At 35.9% G+C, this 20,241-nt stretch overlaps 3 protein-coding genes across 4 annotated transcripts; 1 reads left to right on the top strand and 2 right to left on the bottom strand.

Moving 5' to 3' along the window:
* Positions 1-2,705: 2,705 nt before the first annotated feature.
* LOC132174858 (uncharacterized) lies at positions 2,706-7,802 on the top strand. 2 transcript variants are annotated; one of them, XM_059586577.1, is made up of 8 exons: positions 2,706-2,998; positions 3,360-4,565; positions 4,703-4,793; positions 4,948-5,105; positions 5,183-5,234; positions 6,180-6,259; positions 6,359-6,452; positions 6,656-7,802. In XM_059586577.1, the coding sequence occupies exons 2-8, from the start codon at positions 3,384-3,386 to the stop codon at positions 7,267-7,269; spliced, it is 2,271 nt and encodes a 756-aa protein (XP_059442560.1). In that variant the 5' UTR covers positions 2,706-2,998; positions 3,360-3,383; the 3' UTR covers positions 7,270-7,802. The 2 variants fall into 2 exon arrangements, with proteins under 2 accessions (XP_059442560.1, XP_059442561.1); XM_059586578.1 differs by having other exon boundaries at positions 2,706-4,565.
* Positions 7,803-8,062: 260 nt separating this feature from the next.
* Positions 8,063-14,320, bottom strand: LOC132176516 (uncharacterized). The gene is made up of 12 exons (XM_059588747.1): positions 14,084-14,320; positions 13,732-14,000; positions 12,403-12,476; positions 12,192-12,286; positions 11,147-11,244; positions 10,865-10,948; positions 10,597-10,677; positions 10,373-10,459; positions 10,120-10,215; positions 9,310-9,392; positions 8,836-8,924; positions 8,063-8,684 (listed from the first exon to the last, which is right to left on the bottom strand). Exons 1-12 carry the CDS (start codon positions 14,214-14,216, stop codon positions 8,317-8,319), a joined length of 1,557 nt encoding a protein of 518 aa, XP_059444730.1. The 5' UTR covers positions 14,217-14,320; the 3' UTR covers positions 8,063-8,316.
* Positions 14,321-16,152: 1,832 nt separating this feature from the next.
* LOC132175449 (short-chain dehydrogenase TIC 32 B, chloroplastic-like) lies at positions 16,153-19,413 on the bottom strand. The gene is made up of 8 exons (XM_059587403.1): positions 19,025-19,413; positions 18,717-18,948; positions 18,433-18,512; positions 18,193-18,349; positions 17,983-18,064; positions 17,724-17,811; positions 17,054-17,100; positions 16,153-16,880 (listed from the first exon to the last, which is right to left on the bottom strand). The coding sequence occupies exons 1-8, from the start codon at positions 19,146-19,148 to the stop codon at positions 16,650-16,652; spliced, it is 1,041 nt and encodes a 346-aa protein (XP_059443386.1). The 5' UTR covers positions 19,149-19,413; the 3' UTR covers positions 16,153-16,649.
* Positions 19,414-20,241: the final 828 nt, after the last annotated feature.

The raw sequence follows: 20,241 nt of genomic DNA, 5'->3' as shown, positions 1-20,241 counted from the left end.
CTCTTTAGAGATCTAGCCTACGGAGACAAAGAAAGCAAAGATAGCCAAAGAGAAAAAAGTAGAAATCTATTATATCTTGGGATTTGACGCGCGTATTCCATAAAATTTAGGGTTTGTCTCCTTTTATATTGTACCCACTTGAGAAGACCATGTAGGATTCATGGTGAGATTTTATATAGTTACCCACACAAACGGTGGCAAACTGTTAGATCAAATTTTGGGGCATTTTTATGATAGTGACCAACAACCCTAACAGTTATTGAATAGTTGGACTGGGATTGGGCTTCCCTGATGTAAGAATGTTATACCTGCAAAATAGAGAAATCGTCAAAGGGTCCTCTACTGAAGCTGAACACACTCTGATGCTTGTGTTATCATATTTATTTTTTGGAGTAAAAAAAAAAAAAAACCTTCGGCTTTTCAAAGAACTAGCCTATGGAGACCGAGAAAGAGAGATAAAGCCATAGAGAGAGAGAGAGAGAGAGAAAATCCCCAACCCTCATGCATTGTCTCCCCCTTTATAGGGTTTTTTACTTGAGAAGATCATGTGGAACCCACGACGAGATTTTATAAAATTACCCCTACAGATGGTGTTAAACTGTTATAGTAATTTTTGGGTCATTTTTGCAACAGTCACCAACGACTCTTAACAGTTTTGAACAGCTGGATTGGGATGAGGCTTCCATGGTCTAAGAACAATATACCTACAAAATAGAGAAATTGTCAAAGGTCCCTAGTTGGAGTTGAAGACACTCAAATGCTTAAGTTGACACATTTATTTTTATAGTGCAAAAAAATTAAAAAAGGCTTGGGTTCTTTAGAGAACTAGCCTACGGAGACTGAGAAAGAGAGGGATAGCTAGAGAGAGAAAAAAAAAAATCCCCTTCCTCCTATATTGTGTTCCCTTGGCCTTTATAGAGTTTCTAGGTAAATACTTATGATGAGAGAGAAAATGCATAAATCCATTGTATCTTGGGATTTGACGTGCTTATCTTATAAAATTTAGGGTTTGTCAACTTTTTCACCGTACTTATTCGAGAAGATCATGTGAGCCCCATAGTGAGATTTTATTCTCGACAATATATATATCATTAGATCTGTAAAAAATAATATGATCTATAAAAATAATTTCTTTTCATTTCAAGTGAAATAGAGAGAATCTTTAACGTTGCGGGTAAGGTTAATATTTTATCCTGCATATGCCATAACCATCAAAATGAGTGATAGACAATGCTTTGTTGACAAAAGAAATTGTTTCAACCACAAATAATTTGTCTAACTTTAAGGATGAAAATGTAAAAGCCAATATATATATATATATATCTTTGGAGAAAGCCTATCATATGCCTTTTAACTTTAAGCATTATTACTTTTGAGAAGTTTCAGGAATATGTTGAAATTTTCAAATCGGGCCATTGATTTGTTGTCTTGATTGGAAATTCATACATGACGACTAGAAGTCAAAGTCAAACCTTTTGTTAACGCGTCGCAATTGATTACCATTTTGCTGAAAAATCTTTTCCAGTCAACTCCAAATTAATAAGGGTTTTGTTTGTTAATTAACCTTTTTTTTTCTTTTTTTTTAGTCTTTTATCTTTATCTATCTATAACTTAATGAAAATTAATTTCTTTTATTTTATAACTTGATAAAGTGTGATTATCAAATAGATAAAGAATTTTATTTTTATTTTTCAAACTGAGGCAATATATGATATTTTGATAAAATATTAATTAAATAGTTAAATTCATTATTTTTTATTAAATTAAATTTTTGAGATAAGCGGTGATTTAACATGGTATCAAAACAAATGTATTGAATGGGGTGGCACACCAACTTGCGAAGATGTGTCTGAAACTTCACGAAGCTCAGCTTTGGTTTACGAATTTCCCTTCCTTTTTGGAAGATAATGTGCTTGCGGAACAATCTGTTTGATTTTGATATGGAATCCACTTTCAAAAAAAAAAAAAAAAAACAAATGTATTGAATTCAAACTTTGTTTTTGTAATTTACTTTTTTTTTTTTTTGAGATGGTAATTCACTTTTTTTTTTTAATTAAATATTTTTACGTTTTAGACCTTACTTATTGAGAAGGAGTGAGACATGTGTGAAGGAGAGTCTTACAATATTAATTAAATAAATTCATCATTTTATAGTACCTTAATTTTTTTTTTAAAAAAATAAATAAATAGTGATTTAACATATTTAGGGAATGGTTTTTTAAAATTTTATAAAAAAAAATAAAGGCATATAGCAGTTTTTACTATATAATCTCTAATAAACAAAGGGATACATTAATTTATAAAAAAAAATTGTAATTAAATTATAATACTCTTAGCCACTCTTTTACAATATAATCAAACCTTCATATTAATTAAACATCAACTCTTTTTACTTGGCCGGAAAAGAGAAAAAGTTTGTGGGATATTCTAATAAAATTTTAGAGAGCAAAAAAAAAAAAAAAAAAAAATAGTCAATTCCAACAAAGTTAATCTGATAAAAGGAATGAAGAACTTCCATAATTTTCAAGATATTTTATTATGTAAAACATTTCAATTAATATATTCTAAATAAATAATTTTTTTTAAAAAAACCTGATAAAACATGTGGTTGGTTGCAAACCGTTTGTCCGAACAACAGTAAGTGGGTAAAACCGTAATTACCACATCATCGACATAGAGTCGAGGGGGAGAGAGAGAGAGAGAGACAAAACACAAAGGAGAAGCAGCTTCCAGTCTCGGACCGTGCCTCTTCTTCGTACTGACGCCCATACCGAGGCAAAGGCCACCTTTTTAATTTGTTTTCTACATTTTTTTTATTATTTAGTGGATACTTTTATTTGATCTTAGTTTATAGTATTTTCTTTTTTCTGTACCATTCTTAATTCTTTGCCTCCCCAAGTGGGAACTTCCGTGGATGAGAGAGAGAGAGCATTGCAAAGCAAAAGTGGAAATCCCCAGTGGATTTCTGGGGTTTGACCGGAATTTCATCGTGACCCAGGTGAGCAAAACTCTCTCTTTCTGGCCGCAAGTGTGATTTGTAGCTTCATTTCTCGTGTTTTCTCGAAACAATCTGTTGCGGGTTGTAGTTGAAGTTAAGCCCTTTGTAAGAGAGTCAAAAGGGCAGCTGGATTGTTTGTTAACTGTTCATGTTTTGGACATCTTTGTGGACTGAATATGTTAGATTACTGCAAGATCTATGCTAGATGTTTGTGTTCACTAATCTGTTGATTTGATGATCTGAGTGACATTAGATTTTAGATTGTAGTATTTCTGTTTAATTCTTAAAGAAATTGTACCATCTAAATGAGGATTTAGATTATAATTGAGGGTCTAATATATTTTTTATTCGTGGGAATTAGGATGTAATGGGTTGAAAGCTAGATATGATGGGGAGTTACAGTGAAGAGGAAGAGGATCAGTTTTATGATACACGCGAGGAGATCTCTTCTGTGCCGGATTGGGATTTGGATCGTTCTGGGGACTGTAGTTCTAGTATTGGGCACTCTGGTAGTGTTTCAGGTGGCTTTGGGTATGAGATTTGGATTAAGAACCCGGAAAGTGTACAAGAGCGCCGCCATAGGTTTCTGAAATGGATGGGGTTAAGTGTAGATTGGAATTCGGTTATGAGAGAGGATCTGGGAGATGGATTAGATGACATAATGGAAGTGGGTATTGACAGAATCATGGAAAATAGTGGGGCGGTTTTGAGAACTTCGGGTTTTGATGAAGGGTTTTCATTAAGTCAGTCTACCAGGTGCACCATATCAGATAAAGTGTTGGAACCGTTAGAAAATGGTGCTTCAGAAGATAATTTTGTGTTTACAATCAAGAATTTGGATGATGGAACTGAGTTCCTTGTGGATGAATTGGGTCAGAATGGAATGCATAGCAGACTACGAGAGGTGGGTTCCAATCGAGCAGTTAGTTTTGAAGAATTTCAGAAAAATTTTGGGCCATCTTCGTTGGTTCATCATCACTTGCGGAAAGAAGTTGATGAGGCAAGGTATTCGGTTGATGAAAAGAAGAAAGTGAAGAGGGGTTGGCTAAGGTCATTAGGTGCTGCAGTTTGTATTGTTGATACTGCTGCTTTAAGGCCTGCTGGTAATCTTGAACCAACGTTAGGGACAGGGATGCACAGAGTTCGGGCTCATTCTTATAGAAAGCAGTCCAAGGAACTGTCTTCCCTTTATGCTGGGCAGGAATTTCTGGCACATGAGGGGTCAATATTGACAATGAAATTCAGCCTGGATGGGCGGTACTTGGCAAGTGCCGGCAAGGATGGAATAGTGCGTGTGTGGATGGTGATCGAAGCTGAGAGATCAGACAACTTCAACGTTCCAGAAATTGATCCTTCATGTGCATACTTCACAATGAATCATCTTTCTGAATTGGCTGCTCTTGATGTGGATAAAGGGAAATTGGGGAAGATGGAGAAATTGAGGAAATCATCAGATTCAGCTTGTGTCATTCTCCCACCAAAGGTCTTCCAGATATTGGAGAAGCCTCTACATGAGTTCCACGGACACAGCGATGACGTTTTGGATCTATCATGGTCCAGAAAAGGGGTTAGTATTATTTGGAATTAAGCTAGTTTTCTTGGACTGTTGCATCATTTGTTGATATATTTCTAGCATGTTACTTTCTTGAACATGATGAATATTAATGCCATTTTCTTTTCTTCTTTTTTTGGTACTTGCCACAGTTTCTGCTGTCATCCTCTGTTGATAAGACAGTTCGTCTATGGCAAGTGGGATCTGACAGATGCCTAAGAATATTTTTTCATAATAATTACGGTGAGCCTCTTGCTGATCATTTGCATTTATCTTTACATGTATTTATCCGATGCTTTGGTTAGTCTTAGTTAATCTATACTGGTGTGATCTCCGTCTGTTCGCCCAGTTTGGTTTGAATCACATGACACTGATTGTACTGCCATGATTGATGCAGTGACATGTGTTGATTTTAACCCTGTGGATGATAATTACTTCATCAGTGGTTCAATTGATGGAAAAGTTCGTATCTGGGAAACTGTTGGATGTAAGGTTGTTGATTATATTGATACCAGAGAGATAGTCACTGCTGCGTGTTATCGTCCTGATGGAAAGGTCTAGTGAATTTTCGTGCTTTTGGCTTTTCACTATGAATATCCAACATGAAATACTCAAAAAATCAACTTTTACAGGGAGGAATTGTGGGCACCATGACTGGGAGCTGTCTTTTTTATGACATCACAGGTACGCACATGTTCAGGCCAGATGCAACTTTTTCTCTTTTTCCTAGCAAAGTCAACTTCTTTCTCAATAGTGTACAACTTGTTTTAAGGTCTTGGAGAGCCATATGCAAACTGAAGTAAACATGTGAAGTTGTGAATGCTTGAAATTAGAAATTAAATGTGGCATTTCCTTTCCTGGATCTACCTAAAAAGTAGAAATGATATTTATTTTGTTAATCTCGGCAGCCTATTAAGCTTGCAGTTCTATCAAGAGAAAAAACAGTTTTGTACAACAAAAGAAATGTGCTGTTTAGTTGGTTTGCTCTCAATTACTCTATGGCCATTGACTACATGCCAGGATAGGATTACCTTGCCTGTATATTGGATTGAGGAAACCCAAGATCCTTAAAAATTGCTAGAAATTTCTAGACTTAAATCAGTTACCAAACCTTTTTATTCACTGGAGTTGCAGAAATTATACATCTGCTGCTCGTTACAAAACTAATCGTAACTGTGAAATAAAATCCCAAATTAAAAACTGATTAACCCTTTAATAGTTTTAGCCAACCCAATAAACCATGCAAATCTCGCATCCATCGGACATATGAGGGTCCTTTACAACAAAAAATCTACACTGCCTAAATTGAGACATACAAATAGTGACTAAATCTTTTATTTTTTATTTTTTATTATTTTTATTTTTTCAAATGCGTGCATCAGATGAGATGAATTGTTTGATAAGAATCGTAGACTGAAATTGGCTCATGTTGGATTTATAATAAGAGGGCATTTGAAAGCTCTATCTCATTCTTACTTATTCTGTTTTTGAAAATTTCTAGCCTCAAAAACTTTCTAAGGTTTATTTAATTAAGATTTTTTGGACGTGGTACACACTAAATTTAATAATTGTATTTAATACTAAAAAGATGTGGGTTACTGCCAACTAATATTGTTTTGTTTGGTTCAGATAATCATCTGCAACTGGATGCTCAAATATACTTACAGGGCAAAAAGAAGTCCCCAGGCAAGAGGATAACTGGATTTCAGGTAGCTAAATTAGATCCACGATTTTGTTAAAGTATTTCTACCATCTATACTTCTTTATTTTACTGGAAATAACTAAATTAATTTAACTTGATTTTTTAGTTTTCCCCAAGCGAGCCAAGCAAAGTAATGGTCAGTTCTGCTGATTCAGTAGTTCGAATTCTTTCAGGCGTTGATGTCATTTGCAAATTCAGGGGTAGGTTTTTGTGTCTGTATAATATCTTTCATTTCTCTTTTATCTTGCAATTTGAAAAGTTTTTTTTGTGTGAACTATTATTCTCAATAATTTGCATTTGCAGACTGCATCTGTTGAATACTATGTAACCATTCAGTAATTTCGATGATTTTTTGTTCCTTCCATTGTTAACTCTTCTTGTTTTTCCTTTTTTTTTTTTTCAGGTCTTCGAAATGCAGGAAGCCAGATATCTGCCTCTTTTACCTCAGATGGGAAACATATTGTCTCGGCAACCGAGGATTCAAATGTCTATGTCTGGAACTTCATGAACCCAGATAGGCCTTCTTCCCGAGCAAAGACTATCTGGTATAGTGAGAGTTTCCACTCCCACAATGCATTCATTGCTATACCTTGGTGTGGCATTCAAACCACGTCAGAACCACATCTATCCCCAACATTGAGTGCAGATATTTTGGGAAGTGTTAAAAATGGGTCGAAGCACCGCAACTTTGATGAGAATTCAGACCAGACAATGCCTCTATCTTCACCTGATTGTTTCTCTCTGAGCCGTGGGTTTCTATTGGAGTCTTTACCGAAGGGATCTGCGACTTGGCCTGAGGAGAAACTTTCTAATCCAAGTCCAGTAACTACACCTGCAATGTGCAAATCTGAGTACAAAATTTTGAAGAGTGCTTGCCAGGGCATGTTCAGTTCTCCCCACATGTGGGGTCATGTGTTTGTGACTGCAGGCTGGGACGGGCGGATTAGAACGTACCACAATTATGGGTTACCACTTACCAGGTCGAACTTGATAAATAGGGTTTTGCAAAATGGTTAGGTCTGACTTTCAGATTTGCAACATGTTGTTGCAGATCTAAGCACAAGATTTTGAAGAGTTCTTGCTAGAGGCATGTTCACTTCTCCCGACATGTGCGCAGTTGTGGTCATGACTGCAGGCTGGAATGGACAGATTAGAATGTGGTTGTTTATTGGTCTTTGAAACCCTGGAAAGATCATCAGAGCTTAGTTTCAGTTGTTGGGCCCTTCAAAGACAGTGATTCCCCTTGTTGCAAGAGTGCAAGACACTCTGATTCAAAGGATTCTCTGCATGTGCAGTGTGGTATAGATGACAATTGTATACTTGTATTTGTCTTTTTTTTGTTTTGTTGGGGGGTGTTCTATTGAGGACCCTTCATAGATTACGAAGTGTATTATACTCCAGTCTGGGCATTAAAAAGTGTCCCTAGTTTTTTTTTTTTCTTTTTTTTTATTTACTGCAATCCAGCCAGGTTGTCAAAAGGAGGCTATGGATTACTTTTGTATTGGATTCTCATATAAGGGTTTAATTATATGATTCTTTGATTTGTTTAAGGATTGTCAGCTCAAAATTGTATTTATGAATAGAGTTTTGTGTGAGATGGGTCTACTCTCTGAGAATTCAATTTTATTCGTTCAATATGGGTGCCAATTAATGCATTGCAATAAAGGCAGTTTCCTGCTTGAGTATCACTTTAAACATGTAGGGTTCAGGTAGACTCTCACATGGGCTGTCCAACTTTTCTCTTCCTAAAGCCTTTACTCTTTGCCACGTCAGAATTCACTGGCCCAAGCCTTTGAACAAAAAATAAAAATAAAAACAAAAATTTCTTGTTTCTTAAGTTGGAAGTGACTTCTGGTGGTAAGTTTGACTTCAGTGTCTTCATTAGAACTCAATTCAATTGCACAATGAACAATTGTAAGACGTATGCCTTTCGTTTGATCCATCTGATTTAACAATTTCCTCAATTACATTTTCTTTTTTCCTTCTAAAGACCATATACAAAAAAATGAAATAAAATTTTATGAAATTTGTTGGGGATTACAGGGCCAAAAGCACTTCATAACTTCAAAAGGGCCACAGGTCACCCCAGAGAGATCTTCTGGCTTGATGATGTAATGTAGGATTCTTGCTGCGTGTGACGACTATATGCTCAAATGAACCCTCTGAGCCATCTCGTTCGGTTGATCGACAGACATCCATAGTAACCTGCCTGCCCCGTCGAACGGCTGGAAAGATAATCCTGCCCCAACCACCCCCAAGATCAGCAGAGGTTGTTTCTTCTTCTTCTTCTTCTTCTTCTTCTTCTTCATCATCATCATCATCATCATACTTGTCAACAGCATCAGTTTCCATTACATCAGAATCATAGGTAGCTGGATCCACTTCTTCATATGGAATATCATCAGCTTCTTGTTGTAACTTCATCAGGTCCTCTACCAAAGTCAAAAAGAAAACCACCACAAAGAAATTGAAATTCAGAAATTCCCTGAACGCACAAGAATGCATAGTGGGCATGCAAAGACATGTTTTGATTATGAAATTCCTGCAGAGGTTTTCATGGGAAATAGAGTGTTTCAAATGTACCATAGTCAATTTCAAGATCTTCTGGATTTCTTTTTGCATGCTGCTCCTTCAATGTCTCAAATTTCATGCCATCACGAGGCCAAGCTTCCCTGATCAAATTAAACAGTCACGTAAAATACTAATGCTTAGAAGGAGCTGCAGCGTGGGGGAAATTACAAAAATTAAATAAAAAAGGTCAAAATAATTTCGGAGTCAGATTTCTGCAGTTGGGTTGATATACCTATCAAAGGGATTAATAGAAAGAACCTGTGATCAAAAATCACTTAAGTAATTAACAATTAAAGATGTTATAAAATATTTTTTCAGTCTGAGTAAACTTGTCAAAAATCATCAAATAAATGACTTGATAATATATGTGTTACAAAATATACGTGCTATTGTATTATTATTATTTTATAATTAAACTGTTGATGTCCAAGAGGAATAATCTATAAACAACCCTATCTCTTCGAAGGCAGCATTTAATAAACTCACCTTGGTCTTTGTCCCCGTCTGATAACAACAAAACTAAATTTCTCATCCTCAAAGCCACGTAAAGGGGGCTCGCCCTTCGAACGCTACAAAAAGTCATTGATAAGAGAGAAGGTAATATTAATGACATATTAAATGCTTTAATCCTTTCAATTCACCTAATCTTTTTTTTTTAAAAAAAAAAATATTGCTTCAAAGAACAAGAAGATGAGAACAATAGTTCTTGGTAAATTAAAAAAAAAAAAAAAAAAAACATCACTAGGGAAGCAACGGGCAATGGAATAGGACTAGCATTGACACCCATAATAAATCATTTAAACACTAATATCGTGGTAAGATAATCTTCCACCTACCACATGGATCTAACACCTACTTCACACTACACAGTTGAAATTGCTTGGAACCTCAATCAAGAAACATGACATTGCATATGCATAAAAGATGTACTAGATTGGGCCACTTATGAATAATACACCAAATGGTTAACCAAGCCAAGGAATGGAGGAGTAAGCTCGTAGTTTGCTCAAAGTTCTTTCTCATATACATTATTTTAAATGAGTAAGCACTCAGATTTGACATGCTATGGTACATAGAGACGTAATAGCCTAGGACCTTACCGAAGAAAAAGTGGAAACTTGAACAATTTTCCAGTACAAAAACTTGGAAAACTGACTGAATTTGACACTTGAAAACATGCAGAGTTCAGCAGTCAAATCCACATAATTTTTTTTTTATAAGTCAAATCCGCATAAAATGGCAGCCACATAAATATTTAAGTAGCAAAGAGTGCAAGATAAGGACAGATGGAGGAACCTTGTATGCACGTTGTGATGATGTCCTCTCCAAGCGCTGGACAAAATGACAGTATTTGCTAGTTTTTAACAACGGACATGGCCCATCATGAGGACACTGCATCAACAAGACTATATGTGAGAGAGAGAGAGAGAGAGAGAGAGAAGAAGAAGAAGAAGAAGAAGAGAAAAGAAAAGAATAGGTGGAGAATATGCAGAACCTATTAATTCTAGGAAGAAAAAAGAGGGGACAGGTAGAAAATTGTTGTACTCACAGGAGCAACTATGAATGCACCACTTTTTTGAGCCACTACCAAGTCCTTTGAAACTGTATTATTTGCAGCTTTAGATTTACGGCATTTCTAAGAAGTCATGAATATGGCACTATACATGAGCAGGGGTTAAAAGAAGCACAAAGTAGTAAATCAGAAACATGAGTCCCTGCAACAAATATTTGAATAGACAACTAAAATATTATCCTGAAGAACAATCATCTTACCCTTTTCTCCGTCCATAATATATGAGATCGCATCTGAGATATGATATTAGATCCATGCGGTGTTCCAGGTTCAACCAAAACCTACCCCACATTTGCATTCCACCAAAAAAAATAAAAAAATCAAAGGAGAAAATTTGCATCGAGTGCTGAAAAGTTCAAAACTAAAAATTAAATCAAAACAATTATCAATAATGTAACATCATCAAAATCTCTGTGCAATGCATGCATGTAACAAGACATGAAACATTCCATAAGCCAGGAATCATACCAGAACATCCCGTGTAAGATCCCAAAGCTGGCGTACTATAGTAATTCTGTCCTTCAGTGATGGTATCTCCCCAAGGACATAAGACTTCACCCCAGAGCAACAAACATTGACCATCAATCAGTACCAGGAGAAGGCCACATATGATGAAAGCTTCCTTAAGTGCAGCGATTTAAAGAACCATTTATTGAATACAAACATGCTACTTCATATATTCATGCCAAGGGAAAATACAGAGAACTCTGGAAAATTTACTAGGAATAAATCTAGAAGAATACAACTTACAGCAATTACAAGGTCATGTCCTCTCTCTGACTTATTGATGCTTTTATTAAGTGCTTGAATGCTATCATAACTATGAATAAGTGGCAGGTTCTTCAGACCTAAAGCAATTGTAACATATAAATCTCAGGATTTTCCTTCTTTATCACATGTATTTGCAAGGGAGGAAGGGGATATGCACATAGAGAAACCTAGTAATATTGAAAACATACATAAAATTTCTTAGGAACAATGTCAAAGAAGCAAAATAATTTTTGAAGGCACACAATGATAGCACGTCATAAGTCTATCCTCTCCACTTCTTGATAAAATTGATTGAGCATTTATCTGCAGCCATAACCCGAGTTTTTAATTTTATAAGGAAGCATTAATGGAAGTACATTAGAATAATGGTAAATCAATGGCGATACAAGCTAGGCCATGTCATAACAACACTTCTAAAGAGTATAGCGCTATCAGAAATTTTTTTGGGAATGATGATCCATCAGTTCTAGTAGCATACTTTAGAACACAACACGGATCGGTTAAATCTGGCATTCGCCAGAGGTGTGGCCCCAAGGAGTTGTTTGCACCAAGGGGTTTCAAACCTTAGACCTAATGGTTATGCCACCAAAGTCCAAGGCATTCACCACTTTAGCCATGGGGGTTAAGATATGTTAAAGAGTATGCACTATGCACATGGCTAAATAAAGGTTTGACACAAATTAAGTTTGCTAAGCCTTTTAGAGCAACGTGTATAAACACCAAAACACATAACTAATTCACATCATAATCAGCAATTTTGTTGGCCTAAGTTAATTCATGACTACATTGTGAATTATTATATTATATGGTTATTCTCTACATGAATAATACTACTTTTGCATGATTTCAAAATCCAACACTCGAAACCCACTTAGCAGCCAACCCATATCAATACAATGGCCTGACAAGGAAGTACCCTCAAACAACAGCAATTCTTCTAAATTACCAACTGCTCTTTGAAATGTTAATCTTATAATAATCTCAAAGAACTATCAACTATTTGAAAAGGAAAATGGTTGATTACCTTGTATAAGGCTCCGGCCAGCACGCTGCATTGACTGGGATGGCTCTACTAAATTAACTTTCTCCATAGATTGTGGCCAGACTTCTCGTAGTGCCCTACAACATTTCATTCAAATTGTCAGAAAACTCAGATACAAGGAGATAACAATGAACCAACATTCATCTCAGTATGCAGGTAACCATATAGGGAGATAATTAAACGAGCTTTTCACCAGAAAGCTGAACCCGTGCCAGCACCGAAATCCAACACTCGAGCTGGAGAGAAACCCGGTAGCCTTCTATGAACCTAGAAACCCAAAATACATATAAATTATAACAGAAAGATAATTCAGATATTCAATCCCAAAAACTTCATGATCAATTATAACTCAAGAAACCTAAAGCACTCACCTACTTAAATTTAATTCACTCTATTTATGACTCAGTTAAGCTCAGCTCTTCACTATTCACAAATGAAAGCAAGTAAAATTAGTGTCACAATTGTCAAAATCCAATATTTCCTTTTCATTTCACAATTTTCTCGGAAACCAAATAGGAAAAAAAAAAAAAAAAAAAAAAGAAGACTCACAATTTTCTGCACATACATGAAACGCCTGCCCAGTTAAGCCTAATTCACCTCTATGGCTGATTTAAAGTCAGCTCTTCACTATGCACAAACAAATAAATAAATAATGCAGGTGAAGTAACAAAATCCAATCTTCCCAGTTTAGCCTAATTTAACTCTATTTGTACTTGCTCAGAAAAAAATAAAAATAAAAAACTCTATGACTCAATTACTCTACGCTTTACCATTCACAAACAAAAAAGCAGGTAAAGTGTTCAAATCCAAGCTTCCCTTTTCATTTCACAATTTTCTGGCAACCAAACAAAAGACCAAGACCCACAATTTTCCACACATAAAACACCCACCCAGTTACTCAGTTAAGCTCAGCCCTTCACTAATCACAAACAAAAAGAGCAATTAAAATAAGTGCCAAGAGCCAATCTTACCCGTTTCAATTTACAATTTCCCCAACAACCAAAGAGAAATCCATGGGCGGAAATTTTCCACACACATAAAACACACCCACCCATTCAAAATTTCCTTTCTTTTTAAAAATTGAGAAAGCTAAAAACCTTCAACTATATGACTCAGTTAAGCTTAGCTCTTCTCCATTCACACACACACAAATCAGGTAAAATTCAGTGTCACAATCCAATCTTTCCCTTCTCATTTCACAATTTTCTCAGCAACCAAACAAATAACCCAAGACCCACAATTTTCTATACATACATTAAACACACCCACCCAGTCCTAATTCAACTCCATGACTCAGATAAGCTCAGCTCTTCACTACTCTCAAACAAAAGAAAAGCAGCTAAAATAAGTGTCAAAAGCAAATCTTTCCCTTTTTATCTCATCATTTTCTCAGCAACCAAACTGAAAAACCCAAGACCCGCAATTTTCCACACGCGCACAAAACATCCACCACCCATTTCACAAAATTCCCTTTTCTTTTACTCTGTACTATACTATACCAAACCATAACAAGACTACATACCTCCTTGAGAACTCGGTAACAAGCGGAGAACACGGCGGGCATTCTAGAAGCTACATAGGCGATGGTCTCGTCGCCCGTGTACTTGAACCCAATGTCGCCGTAGGAGCTCCTGATCTTCCATCGCTGCCTCGACTGCTCCGCCGACTTCAAAGGGTCCTCCACCAGCTCCCTCGACGTCGTAGTCGCGAGTTGCGCGTTCACGTCCTTGATAGCGCTTAGCGTCTCCGATAGCCTCAGCACCTTCCTCTTCACGTGCGGCTCCTCCTGCTCTGCAAAACCCAATACTTGTAACAGATTAGTATACACTACTTATACGCATGCGTACGTATACGTATTCGTAGGGTATATGAACCTCGGAGGTACTTCTTGATGGCGCGGCGGAGGCGTATGGGGACGGTGAGACAGCGTTGGGACTGTTTGGCGGCGGAGCGGAGGGTCTCCGGGGTGAAGATTTTCTGGGAGGTTTCGGTTATAAGGCTCGCCATTTTTGAGATTCTGTGAGGAAGAGAGCTGGTTTCTTCTTCTGGGTGATTTTGTTGGGGGAAGAGTTTAGGGTTTTAGCCTTCTAGGGGCTTTGGGCTGGGAAATGGGTTGCAAGGTGGAATAGGAAAGGGAGTAAAGCCAACGGTCAAGATAAATTTTAATTACCTATAAACTAAAAATTTTAATAATTCGTTGTAACTCAATCGGCGGGGAACATACTTAATGAAGTAGAGGTCACTAGTTCCAATCCTCCTCTCCCCTCTTGTGTGGATATGTCAAAAAAAAAAAATTAATAATTCATTTCAAGTAAAATGAAGTAGCATGCTATGACTATCCACCACAATTAGTGGTTCAAATTATTAACCATAGGCTATTTGTTCAATTTATATAAATAGTGGGAGATGTAAGAGTGGTTCTCAATTCTAGGAGGAGCGTACTTCAAAAAAAAAAAAAAAATTCTAGGAGGAGCGATGATTTATCATGTGAAAAGGGAATCATATTCAGCGACACATGAACTTGCAAGGGCAAAGGTGAGAGATCCAATCAATTCTATTTGGATAGAAGAGGCAACTCCTTGTATTTATGATATTGTTAATTTAAAGCTTTTAACTCTTTTAATTTAGAGTTTTTAAAATTCTGAATGTTTTCTCATTGTTATGAAATGAAAGATGAATACTTCTTATCAATAAAAAAAAAAAATTTTAAAAAAAAGAAAGAAAAAAAACACTATTTTTTTCTAATCGTATGCATTTTGAAGTTGATGATTTTTAAAAAACTACACATTTCGAAACAGCTAAAAGAAAGAGACACAATCATATTAGTTACATTATCCTCAAGATAATTGTCTTTTTTTTTTTTTTTTTTTTTCTGGCTAAAACTAAAAGTACAATTTTTCTTTTCTTTAAAAAAAAAAAAAAAGGAGAAGAAAGAGGGAAAGTTAAAAAAACGAACAAGTGATCAAAACCTTACCAATGCCCTAAAAGCCACTGCTTCTATAATTCACTCCAATGCTTTCAGCATTCAACATGAATATCAATTTCAAACAAAGCTATTGGCCCTTCCTCGAGCAGAGCTCAACCCTGCAACTTGTATCTTAAAATATTTTGCTTTGTTTTTTGTTGTTTTCTCTTCTCAAAATAAAATATTAACAAACAATTTAAACACACACAAAAAATTTCACTTTTATGTCATAATTAAACACTCTTTCAAGCCAAAAAAACTCCTCAAAACACATTAAGAAACAAAGCAATAGGATTTGTTCCGGAATGACCATTTTGGTTATTGGTTTTGATTTTTGCTCGACTCTAGTGAAAAAGTACTACTAGAAATATTATAGTTTTTACTACAAATTAACGTGGTAGTTTATGTGACACTAAACACGTTAGCCACTAAACAATTAAATTTACCTGCCAAATTTTGTTGCTTAATTTTTTTTTTTTTTTCCCCATCAAAATATTATTAAGTTAGTTTGTAAGAAAATTGTAATAAGGATACTACAACTTTTATTATGAGTCTCTTACAAATTGACAAGATAGTTCGAGAAAGACCGTCTTTCAAAGAGGGAAATGAGTGCACCACCTATGGGTGGCAATTCCTATTCGTATGTTAGGTTCGAATCGTGTCAAGGCATGTATAGAATACTTCAGACTCGTCAACCAAAACCCGTTAATTTTGTACTAAGCTCTAATTCCAATAAATAAATAAAAAAACATATAATAAAATTTGTGATGATATCAAAGTATCACGCAGAAGAGAGGGATGCATCAAAGCTCTTGATTTTCCTTAAACGCGTGACAATTCCTCCACTCCACAATCCACCACGTTAGTAGGCCCCATATACCAACACCTCAAAGATACTCTTCAAAAAATCAACCACCACATGGTACAAACCGACCCCATGTTCTTATTGCCCACTTATACCTTTTTTTTAAAAAAAAAAAACTAATATATTTGCTCTAAGGAAACCAATGTCCACCTCTCCTATTTATGTGTTATTGGTACAACCTTAAGGTTCCACCAAGCACTTTCCTTTCCAATCAAACCCCCATTAACATAACTTTAATCCCATAATTATAATCATTGTATATATCATTATAGCAATCTAGTCTTACACCACCATATTCTAACCCAAACCACACTTTAAAAACCTAACAAGTTGCTTAACATGTACCAACTAAGAAGTCGGATGAAAATTCCGCGAACTTTCTATCCGAATTCCACAAAATTCAGATAAGAAATAAAAGAGGGAGATACAGGTTCGAAGTAGAGAGCCTAAATCCTCATCCTAGCTAAGAAGTCCCATATATCTTACAAACAAATGATGGTATATATATATATATATATATCTAATTATATATACTATAATACTCAAAGTGGTATACAACATACGTATTTCTTCTAAATTTAGTGTTTTTTTGTCTCTCTTTTCTGGTTTCTTAATATTTTTCATCTACTTTATTTGTTTTTAGGCTAAGTGGATTGAGTGGATCAAAAACTGCTTTTGGGTCCCCAGAAACCATGATTTCAGAAGCGGACCATAATCGTGCAGCTTCGGCTAAGTTGGATCCTAACTTTGCCGATGAAGTTTCGTTGCAGTCTGAAAAGAACTTTCCAGACACATTTAATAGTCTCGGATGAGTAGCGACATAACATGTGGTAGCAGCAGCCTGTAGATAACATCGCATTCCACTCATTATAACTATATAGTTTTCCCAAAAATCATAGGTAAAGAAACAAAAATATGGAATCTTATTACATGTCCAAATTAGCTTAGAATCGGTTTGGGTTTGCGATTTTAATAAGTAGGATTTCAATGTAATTCTTAAAAAAACAAACATACCTGAGGAATTGTCTTCAAGAGCTTGGAAGCAAAGAAGAAAGCCAAATCTGCATATTAAAAAGCTCAAAACTCATAATCAAAACTTAAATAAGAGGACTCATGCTAAAGGATAAAGTTTCATCTAAACTGGCTTGGAGTAAATTGTTCTTATCCAGTCTATTTTAATCTAGTCTTTAAACTAAACATAACATGTATATTTTACGTGATTGGAGCTTGTATTTTTAATAGAAAAACTTTGTCCATGATGAAAAGAAAATAATGGATGGTTTTGTTTGATAAGATTTTTTTCCTCTCACTTTTATTTTATCTTTTCAAAACAAAAACATTAACAAATAACCCAAAACAAAAAAAAATAAATAAAAAAAAGCCCAAATATGCATGTTAAAAAACTCAAAATCAAAACTTTAAGTAAGAGGACTCATACTAAAGGATAAAGTTTCATCTAAATTAGGTTGGGGTAAAATATTCTAATTCAATCTATTTCAACCAATCTATTAAATTAATATATTTTCTTGTAATGTTTTTTTTTAATCCCGTCTATTAAACTAAGATATATTTTTATAACATGACACGAGAAATTATTAATTGTATTTATTTTAATATAAAAACTTTGTAACTTTTTCCATGATAAAAAAAGAAAAGGTTTTAAAGTAGATGGGTTATCTTCAACCTGTGGCTAGGCCTTCACGTTCTCTAGTGAGTCTGGTTCTCACGACTCCAGGATGAACACAATTCACTGTCACGTTGGCATCCATTTCCTGCAAGTTATTATATATATATATATATAAAGATTCAGCAAATATTGTTAATTAATATTGTTTTCACGACACGACAATTAATCAACAAAGAAAAGAACAAACTTTCACTTTCTTTTTTCTTTTGTCTTTAACGATCATTAATCAAAGTAACCAGTGACCACCATATTATACCTTCAGCCTCCGAGCAAGTTCCTTGGCGTGCAGAACATTGGCAAGCTTCGAAAGCGCATAAGCACGTGTTGGATCGTAATGGCTGAAGAGACCAAGACAAAATTCAGAGAAAAAGTCAAAGCCGTATATATATATATATATATATATATAGTTACTGTATTCCCTTTTGGCACTTCCCGATATGTCATCTATTTTTTCAATCTTCTTCACCTTTTGTTTCGGGTTATCAGACCGAGATATCGGATTGTGTCACCGGAAAACCAGCCGTGAATGCCAGACGACACGTTCACTATACGGCCTTGAACGCCGGTGTTCCTTGCCGTTTCAATCATCCTGTTAAGCAACAGCTTCGTCAATAGAAAATGGCCTGCAAATTCATGAAGAAAACAAAAAAGGTTTAATTTTTAACTCAAATTCATTAACAAAAACAATTTTTTTTGAACAGCTTACCTAAATGATTAGTGGCAAAGGATATTTCGATTCCGTCCTCGGAAATTGCATGCTCATGAGCAAACTTTCCGGCGTTGTTTCTGAGATCAAATATTACAAAACTGAATTATACAACCTTTACCCATTCAACATCGATCACTTACAGGAGTGTTTGGTTGCCGAGAAACCGTGACGAACGAGTTTCTTTTTGCTTCCTCTGTTTTCTCAGGAAGCAAATTAACAATTTTTTTTTTAAAAAAGAAAAAAAAAAAAAAAAAACGAAATGGACTTGTGGGTATACTTACATGAGGAGATTGACAGGCAATCCGATGGACTCGAACTCGGAAACGAAATTTCGGACAGAAGAAAGAGAGCTAAGATCGAGCGGCATGACGAGGATCTCGGACTCGGGAAACTCTGCCACGATACGTGCCTTGGTGTCCTCAGCCGCCTTGATGTTCCGCGCCGGGAGGACCAGCCGCGCCCCTCGCATAGCCAACACCCGAGCTGTCTCCGCCCCGATCCCCGACGAACCGCCTGGTGATCATCAAAACACATAAAAAATCTAATTGTTTGACACCCATAATAGCATTACTCCGTGAAGTGTCATTACCTGTGATGATGGCGGTGATGGAGCGCAGATCGGGGCAGCTTTCCGTGACTTTCTCGGCGGTAGATTTCGAGCCGTAGCCGCTCGGGCCGGTTGCTCCGATGAGGTACTTTACGGTCTCAAGCATCTTTCTGGTTTGGTGGGTGTGTGTAGAAACTGACGTAAAACCAAGCAACTACGTGGCTGCGCGCCTTGTTCTGCAGTTTGCAGTTGTAGGGGCCAAGTAAAAGCTGTGTCAGCCTACGCCGCTTTACATTTATGTGTGCTTTTCTGAGAAACAGAGAGAGGAAAAGAGAGTTTAATGGAGTAATTGAGATTAGAGAAGAGGGAGGAGGGGGGTTGGAATTGTGGTTTAAACTTAAAGAGGCAACGGGAAAGAAAAGGAAAAAAGCAAGATTTTTGTGGGGTTTTATAATAATGTTGATGGGTGTGGGGAGATTAATCAATGAGTGAGTGATTGGGAAGAGAGAAATTTTGGTGCATGATTGGGTTTATTGTTGTTTATTAGTGGGTCTAATCCCACACTTAATCCAATGAGTTTTTACTAATTTCTTCTCTCTATTTGTAAAACAGTTGGAAAATGACTGGACCTGATGAAAAGTCGGGGGGTTTCCATCGGGCGTTGTCTCTTTGCTGCTTGAGAGGATGCCGCTGTACCACACCACTGTCTGCTTGAAACGACCTAAGTTTTCACCTTATCTTTAATTTGGAGGTGTGTCAACAACATTTTGGTAATTTTCTTTTTTTTTTTTACCTTATTTTCATCCTCATTTTATTATATAACATGTTTTAAGTTTTTTTATTTTTATTTTTATTTTTTTTTAATTTTAAAAGGCTTTGGTTTTGTATGCAAGGATTTTCTCTGTTTGAATCATTTTACGGTTAACATTTTTTGTTGTTGTTGTTGTAGTATTTAACTGTAAATGATGTGGCAATATATTTAGAGCATGCATGTGTACAGGATCGTATGTCATCGACCTAAGAATGCGGAGGCTTTATGCAACTTGGAATGCAGTATTTTTTGGTAGGGATTTGGGCATACGTAATATTATTTTAGAATGTGATGCTCTGGAGATTGTTAATGCTTTTAAGACAGAATACCAATTATGGCAAAAATATGGTACGTTGATTGAAGATGCGAATATTGTTTTACACAATTTTCATTCTTGGGTTGTGATGCATACAAGAAGGAAAGCAAAGATAGCGGCATCGCTGGCACG

The sequence above is a fragment of the Corylus avellana genome, chromosome ca3 (assembly GCF_901000735.1).
Source record: "Corylus avellana chromosome ca3, CavTom2PMs-1.0".
Taxonomy (NCBI): Eukaryota; Viridiplantae; Streptophyta; class Magnoliopsida; order Fagales; family Betulaceae; genus Corylus; species Corylus avellana.
The sequence above is the reverse complement of the archived record's forward strand: the minus strand, read 5'-3'. Positions and strand labels throughout refer to the sequence as shown.

Excerpts from the sequence above, each read along its gene's own strand:
- LOC132174858 (XM_059586577.1), top strand. The coding sequence starts at position 3,384 with ATGATGGGGAGTTACAGTGAAGAGGAAGAGGATCAGTTTTATGATACA. Across the intron at positions 5,235-6,179 it reads TCTTTTTTATGACATCACAG|ATAATCATCTGCAACTGGAT; the intron begins GTACGCACATGT and ends TGTTTGGTTCAG. Across the intron at positions 6,453-6,655 it reads TGTCATTTGCAAATTCAGGG|GTCTTCGAAATGCAGGAAGC; the intron begins GTAGGTTTTTGT and ends TTTTTTTTTCAG.
- LOC132176516 (XM_059588747.1), bottom strand. The coding sequence starts at position 14,216 with ATGGCGAGCCTTATAACCGAAACCTCCCAGAAAATCTTCACCCCGGAG. Across the intron at positions 10,460-10,596 it reads TATTATGGACGGAGAAAAGG|AAATGCCGTAAATCTAAAGC; the intron begins GTAAGATGATTG and ends ATGACTTCTTAG. Across the intron at positions 8,685-8,835 it reads AGATCTTGAAATTGACTATG|AGGACCTGATGAAGTTACAA; the intron begins GTACATTTGAAA and ends TGACTTTGGTAG.
- LOC132175449 (XM_059587403.1), bottom strand. The coding sequence starts at position 19,148 with ATGCTTGAGACCGTAAAGTACCTCATCGGAGCAACCGGCCCGAGCGGC. Across the intron at positions 18,065-18,192 it reads CTGATAACCCGAAACAAAAG|CCATTACGATCCAACACGTG; the intron begins GTGAAGAAGATT and ends TGGTCTCTTCAG. Across the intron at positions 17,812-17,982 it reads AACTTGCTCGGAGGCTGAAG|GAAATGGATGCCAACGTGAC; the intron begins GTATAATATGGT and ends AATAACTTGCAG.